Source organism: Mirounga leonina, unplaced genomic scaffold, assembly GCF_011800145.1.
Source record: "Mirounga leonina isolate KUSES-001 unplaced genomic scaffold, KU_Mleo_1.0 Mir_175, whole genome shotgun sequence".
NCBI classification, from domain to species: domain Eukaryota; kingdom Metazoa; phylum Chordata; class Mammalia; order Carnivora; family Phocidae; genus Mirounga; species Mirounga leonina.
In genome coordinates this window covers 33081085-33088593 of record NW_023270453.1, presented here as the reverse complement: position 1 = coordinate 33088593, position 7509 = coordinate 33081085, and the positions used below count along the sequence as shown (strand labels likewise).

General features: G+C 41.3%; 1 protein-coding gene across 1 annotated transcript; it reads left to right on the top strand.

Annotated features, from left to right (window-relative positions):
* Nucleotides 1–5940: 5940 nt before the first annotated feature.
* LOC118021948 (60S ribosomal protein L23a-like) lies at nt 5941–6473 on the top strand. Its single transcript, XM_035022440.1, has one exon. The coding sequence runs from the start codon at nt 5950–5952 to the stop codon at nt 6418–6420; it is 471 nt and encodes a 156-aa protein (XP_034878331.1). The 5' UTR covers nt 5941–5949; the 3' UTR covers nt 6421–6473.
* The last annotated feature ends 1036 nt before the right edge of the window (nt 6474–7509 follow it).

The window sequence follows — 7509 nt, the reverse complement described above, 5'->3', positions numbered from 1 at the left end:
TCGATCCCGGGACTCCAGGATCATGACCTGAGCCGAAGGCAGTCGCTTAACCAACTGAGCCACCCAGGCGCCCCTCTTCCCCTTTATTGTTAACCACTTTTGATCACCTGCTTGCCCAGACCCTTGGGAAGACTTAAATAACTGCTTTTCCCACTATTCCCAACAGAGTGAGGTAGGAAAACTGTCAAAAATAGGAAAATCGACTGGAGCCCAAAAACTACACTCACTTGAAGCTTGAGAATTGGGCTTGAGAATATTAAAACTAGTATAAGACCTGGTGTCATTCAGGTTCTGTTAATAATAAATCATAGCCAGGCACTGATCTTTGGTCCCTCAGTTATTAAAGGTAGATTCTTTTTTTAATACCCTGTTAATTTTAGGGGCGCCTTCCTGGCTCGGTTGGTTGAGCCTCTGACTCTTAATTTCAGCTTGGGTTGTGATCTCAGGGTCGTGGGATCAAGCCCCGCTTGGGGCTCCCCGCTCAGCGGGGGGGTCTGCTTGAGGATTCTCTCTCTCCCTCTGCCTCTCCCCCTGCTCGTGCTGTATCTCTCACTCTCTAAAATAAATTTTTAAATAAAAATAATAACCTTTAAATTTTATAATAGATTAGATTTGTTGAAAAATTGTGACGATAATATAGACAGTTCCTCTCTACCTCCACGCACCCAGTATCTGGATGTGGGGAACAAAGGCAAAAGACAAAAATTAAATTTCCTTATAACTTACACCCCATTGACAAGTCCTTGAAACAGGTCGAGTGACCTTCCTCTAGGAACTCAACTGCCTAGGTGTTACTACTTTGCTAAGGGCAAAAGGCAATCTTAGCTTAACATTACCCACACCTCCAGAATCTTGTAAGTCTTCTTTAACATATACAGATTCCTTCGGAAACTTCCCTTATCTCTACCCTCCAAGACATGTTAACAATCATCCTCTAAACATATGACCCACTGATAGATATCTGAAGGGTCTCATGACTAAGGTTTTATTAGACAGTAAAAAAAATGACCTTTCCTAACAATAGCTAGCCCCCTCAAGGTCTGGAAACCTTGCTTCCAAAATTCCTTAGAGACTCACGCACCCCCTAACCGCCTGCCAACTTGAAAGTATATAATCAGCCACCCTTCACAACCCAAGTACAGCTCTTTCCGCCCACGGGTCCTGTCACTGTGCTTTAATAAAATCACCTATTTGCACCAGAGATGTCTCAAGAATTCTTTCTTGTCCATTCGCTCTGAACCCCAACATTTTCATATCATCTGTACTTTGTTTTTTAAAATGCATTACAGGGGCCCCTGGGTGGCTCAGTCGTTGGACGGCAGCCTTCAGCTCAGGTCATGATCACAGGTCCCTGGATCGAGCCCCGCATCGGGCTCCCTGCTCAGGGAGGCGTCTGCTTCCCCTCTTCCCCCATCTCCCTCCATTGCTCCCCCGGCTCATGCTCTCTCCCTCGCTCACTCTGTCAAATAAATAAAATCTTTAAAAAGAAAAAATAAATAAAATGCATTACAAAGCAGCTCCTTCTCTTTATAAGTGTGTTGTTGTTGTTGTTTTCCTTTTAAGTGTTTCTAAAAATTTAGGAAGCAATGTTTCATGAACTTCTTGGCCAATGAATAAGACTACTTCTGAACCTAGGTACCCCAGAAATATGCTAAGATACCTGATGTCACAAGATAAAACATGGTCCATCTTCCTACAGTGTCAATTTTCCGTGATAGCAAGTAGTTTAAAATATAAATGTTATGAAAATAAACATGTATTATGGAATAGAATATAAATGAGAAAGCAAAAGTTTTGGGTTAAATACCAAGATAAAAGTTCATTCCTGGGGCGCCTGGGTGGCTCAGTCAGTTAAGCAACTGCCTTCAGCTCAGGTCATGATCCTGGAGTCCCGGGATCGAGTCCCGCATCGGGCTCCCTACTCAGCGGGGGGGTCTGCTTCTCCCTCTGACCCTCCTCCCTCTCACGCTCTCTCTCATTCTCTCTCTCGCAAATAAATAAAATCTTTAAAAAAAAAAAAAAAAGATAAAAGTTCATTCCTTGTGGGCTATTCAGAAAGATTAGACAATGTGCCAGACTTTACACAAAGCCTCCGTGTATGTAAACATGGTACACCTTCAAGGAAGCTCAGTTTCTCAGTAGTAAGAAACTTGAGAAATTTTTATATGAAATACATTTATTTTTTGTATATTTATGTTTTTAACTGTTTCAATAATATCAAAATAAGCACAAGATGGGGCGCCTGGGTGGCTCAGTCGTTAAGCGTCTGCCTTCGGTTCAGGTCATGATCCCAGGGTCCTGGGATCAGGCCCCACGTTGGGCTCCCTGCTCAGCAGGGGGTCTGCTTCTCCCCTTCTTTCTGCCCCCCCAACTCAACGGTGCATGCACACGCACGCTCTCTCTCTCTCTCAAATAAATGAAATCTTAAAAAAAAAAAGCCCTCTATACCAATATAAAAGAGAAAAAAATTTATTGTTGAGTAATTATTAACTCAATTATTGTTGAGTAATAAAGTAATATTAATTATTAATGCTTATATGCATTTGAGGTAGCACAAAATCTTTGTGTTTCCTTTGTCGTATTAGGATATGCGTCAGGCTCCTGACTTCAGAACCAACTTGGCCCCCTGTAAATACTGAGTAAAAAATTTTCTTGTGTTCTGACAGCTTTTCCAAGCCTTCTCTGGAGACTTATTTCTCAGTTAGTAAACACTGAACCTTTCATATTCTGGATGCTTCTCATGAAGAGTTTTATTTTTTCCTTTCTCGTATGACATTAGCAAGATTTATTTTACAGGGTGCCTGGGTGGCTCAGTTGGTTTAGCGACTGCCTTCGGCTCAGGTCATGATCCTGGAGTCCCGGGATCGAGTCCTGCATCGGGCTCCCTGCTCGGCAGGGAGTCTGCTTCTCCCTCTCCCACTCCCCGTTTGTGTTCCCTCTCTCGCTGTGTCTTTCTCTGTCAAATAAATAAATAAAATCTTTAAAAAAAAAAAAAGATTTATTTTACAAAGTACTCATTTATTGAGAGATCTGATGGTTCCCAATATTAGCATGCTATACTATTTTTTACAGGCTTGGGCCTGTTTCTGGGGAGAAATTCTGCTACAAATTTAAAGAAGGGAAACGCATTCAGTCAGGAAATAAAGATACAAAATATCAGGACCTTCCTTGCAGGAAAATAAGTAGGGCAGCCAGCCAGTGCCCAGCCAAGTCATACTGGTTCCAGAGGTGAAAGAGAAAATGTGTGCCAGTACATTTATACTTTTAATAATTTTGGGGGCGCCTGGGTGGCTTAGTCATTAAGCATCTGCCTTCAGCTCAGGTCATGATCCCAGGGTCCTGGGATCAAGCCTGGGGTTGGGCTCTCTGCTCAGCGGGGAGCCTGCTTCTCCCTCTCCCACTCTCCCTGCTTGTGATCCCTATCTCGCTATGTCTCTCTCTGTCAAATAAATAAAATATTTTTAAAATAAATAAATAAATAAATAAATAAATAAAAATAATTTTTTTTAGTGGCTAATTTTCCCTATAATGTTAAAGTAGTTGAAATATATTGAAAAATGATTTAAAAAGAACCATTAAGTTTAAATATAATATTTATACCAAATCAGAATTTATTATAATTTTATATTCCTGGCCTTAATGGAAGCAAATAATATTTTATTTATTTATTTAAAGATTTATTTATTTTAGAGAGCACGTGTGAGTGGGGGTGGGGGGTAGAGAGAGAGATAATCTCAAGCAGACTCCCCAGTGAGCAGGGAGCCCCATGCGCGGCTCAATCTCATGACCCCAAGAATGCTGGCCTGAGCCAAAATCAAGAGTCAGTCGCTCAACCTACTGAACTACCCAGGCACTCTGAAAGCAAATAATATTTTAAAAATACACTTCCTAGTGTATCTCGCTTCAATAGAGAGAATTGCCATGTTTTACATTTTCTCATGAACTAGTTACTTTAAATAAATTCATCTAAATCTGGAAAGATTCTAGGGTTTAGACTTCCAATGCTTTTTTGTGATCCTCTAAAAGGTATATATATATATTTTGCACAAAACCCAACACCTAAAATCCCTGGCAAAATATTCCGCCTTTTTTATTTCTCTGATTGTATGACCCTCTACTAAGCATCATCTAGCAACCTATCAGTTTGAATATTTCTTAAAACCTTCCTGTTTTAGAAAACATCATGATGAAACATTGAATCTTTATGATCTCAAATTCTGTTTACATTCTTCCAATCTTTGTATTTTTTCGGACTCAGAGATATTTGATTCTGTTGAACTACTGTCAAAAAAATATGCATGGAAATTAAGACAAAGATTCCTTGGAGTAAGAATGCCAATAAAAATAAATCAACTTGCCACTAGAATCTTTTTTTTACAAAACCAGTCTTTTGGAAATGTTCACCCATCATATGAAATAGATTCTCTAAAATCTGAGTCTATCCCTAGTCTGAACTGACCAACTTCTTCAGAGAACCATTGCAGGTCATAGCTATAACAGACCAAAAAACCCATAACATAATATATAATAGATAAATATACACCTATTTTTTTTAACACCAGAATGTATAAAGTAGGTGTTTTAAAGAAAGTTTCTATTAGTTTATATTATCTACTTTTCTTTGACAAATATGCTATTACTTAAACAAAATAACAATAGGACTGGTTAATAGTGGCAGAAAAACTTTGCAATTTAGAGTCTAAAAATTGTGGAGTTCTAATGTAGGCCCAGGAAATTACAATTCTTCAACCTCTGGAGCTCAGTAGAACTCTGTAAATGGAGGACTCACCACTGGCCATCTTTTATTGACTTGAACAACCACATTCTCTTATACTTACTACAGCTTCTTCAAGAAAGAGTTAATTCTCCAGCAGAAAAACACTGTATTCTATTCTCCAGAGTATTTCTTTTTCTGTTTGTCCATTTTTAGTTTAGGTTTCATACAGTCATATTTTCCATTTGCGTTAGGATAAAGTTCTCACTAGTGAGAGGTGTTCCCAATATAAGATCCTATGTGAAGCTTATACCCCGTCTTTATTTTTGGTTTTTTGTTTTGTTTTATTTTGGGTTTTTGTTTTTGTTTTTGAGACAGAGAGAGCATGAGCAGGGCGAGGGGCAGAGGGAGAGAGAGAGAATCTCAAGCAAGCTCTGTGATCAGCACAGAACCCAGCCCTGGGCTCCAACCCACGGCCCTGAGATCATGACCTGAGCTGAAACCAAGAGTTGGTCGCCCAACCGACTGAGCCACCCAGGTGCCCCGCCATCTTTGTTTTTAATTAAATTTGTCAGTCTGATTCTTCAAAGTCTTTTAGAGTTCTTCAAAGTCTGCATAAGCTCTTTATACACCAAGACACGTTTCCTGATTATTAGTAAAACGTTTATGATAATATTAACAGCTTCACTTAAGTGCTTTCTTTGTGTCAGGACTGTGCACACTAACCTCTTCATTTTCACGAACGTTTAATTTTCACAACAGTACTATGAAGGTTTGATTATTACCTGTGTTCTATGGTTGAAGAAATTGAGAAACGGGGACCAACTTGTTCAAGGTCATGTGGCCACTAGGTGGCAAATCAGTACACAATACAGGATAGTGTGGGGGACCGGAAGTCAGGAGATAGGGCTTCCAGACTGAGGCATTTGAACATATACTATGTGCTGAGAGCCATGGCTCTGGATACATTTGAGCAGAGCACTTAGAAACAGCCTACAGGGGCGCCTGGTGGTGCAGCCGGTTAAGCATCCAACTCTTGATTTCAGCTCAGGTCACGATCTCAGGGTCATGAGATCCAGACCCCCATGGGGCTCTGTGCTAAGCGTGGCGCCTGCTTAAGATTCTCTCTCTCCCTCTCCTTCTGCACCCTCCCCACCCCCCACCCCCACTTACATGATCTCTAAAAATAAATAAAAAATTTTTTTAAAAAAAGGGGAAAAGGGCCTTTTACGAAGATGGCGCCAAAGACTAAGAAAGAAGCCCCTGCCCCTCCCAAAGCCGAAGCCAAAGCAAAGGCTTTGAAGGCCAAGAAAGCGGTGCTGAAAGGCGTCCACAGTCACACAAAAAAGAAGATCCGCACATCACCTACATTCCGACGACCCAAGACACTGCGTCTGTGGAGGCAGTCCAAATATCCTCAAAAGAGCGCCCCCAGGAGAAACAAGCTTGGTCACTATGCCATCATCAAGTTCCCCCTGACTACTGAGTCAGCCATGAAGAAAATAGAAGACAACAACACGCTTGTGTTCATTGTGGATGTCAAGGCCAATAAGCACCAGATCAAACAGGCTGTGAAGAAGCTCTATGACATTGACGTGGCCAAGGTCAACACCTTGATCAGACCTGATGGAGAGAAGAAGGCATATGTTCGACTGGCTCCTGACTATGATGCTTTGGATGTTGCCAACAAAATTGGAATCATCTAAACTGAGTCCAGCTGGCTAAATCTAAATATAAATCTTTTCACCAAAAAAAAAAAGGGGGAAAAGGAATGGCTTACAGCCTAGTGGAGAGAGACATACAGCATCAGATTTGTGTGATAGGTGCTGGAACAGAGGTACATACAAGGAACGGTGGAGCAACAGATGGTCAACAAAGTGCAAGGAAGTAGAGCTACAGCTCTGTTCTGTTCACCATAAAAATAAAAACTTCTAGTTATTTTATCAGTGAAAGAGGGGCTTATGCAGGAATAGCAGAGAATTGCAATCCGGGAGCAGCAAGCAATACCAAAACCATAGGCGAGTCCAACAAACAAGAGAGGAACATTATTTTGTAGAGAAGAAGGAGGTTGTTGGGAAGTGTTTGAACAAAAATCCCTTGGAGGGCGCCTGGGTGGCTCAGTCAGTTAAGTGTCTGCCTTCAGCTCAGGTCATGATCCCAGGGTCTTGAGATCAAGCCCCGCATCGGGCTCTCTGCTCAGTGGAGAGCCTGCTTCTCCCTCTCCCACTCCCCCTGCTCATGTTTTCTCTCTCTCTCAAATAAATAAAATCTTAAAAAAAAAAAAATCCCTTGGAGAGAAGAGTTCAGGGTTATTATAGTTTCTCACTTGCTGAGTTGCAGGGTGGTTGATTTCTTGTAGAAGATGCAATGTACATCTTTCTCCTTTGGGGCCTATAAATGATTCCTGTTGAGATACTTGTGGTAGGGATCTGTAATTAACAATTATCTCTGTAGCTGACCCTGGGTGGTAGGGCTCCCCCTACCAGCCTCCCCTTCTAGGATCCTGATTCCACCTTGTGAGGTTTCCCTGTATTAATATTCACATTTCCCCCTTTTGATTAAAGTCTTTCCTTGAAAGCATCATTGATCAAGAATTAGGTTTTTTTGTATATAGTGGTTTCGTCCCTCAGTGCCAGGGAGGACCTTTCCTGATTATAATGTCCCACATTGGAAGGAAAGTGCATAGCAGCTGGAAACCACTTAAGGCCACATTCGAGTAACAAGGAGGGTAAGGAGGGAAAAGTCTCACGCACTTCCCTTCTGAGGTCTGTATCTTCTCAAGGTTGTGTGTGCTG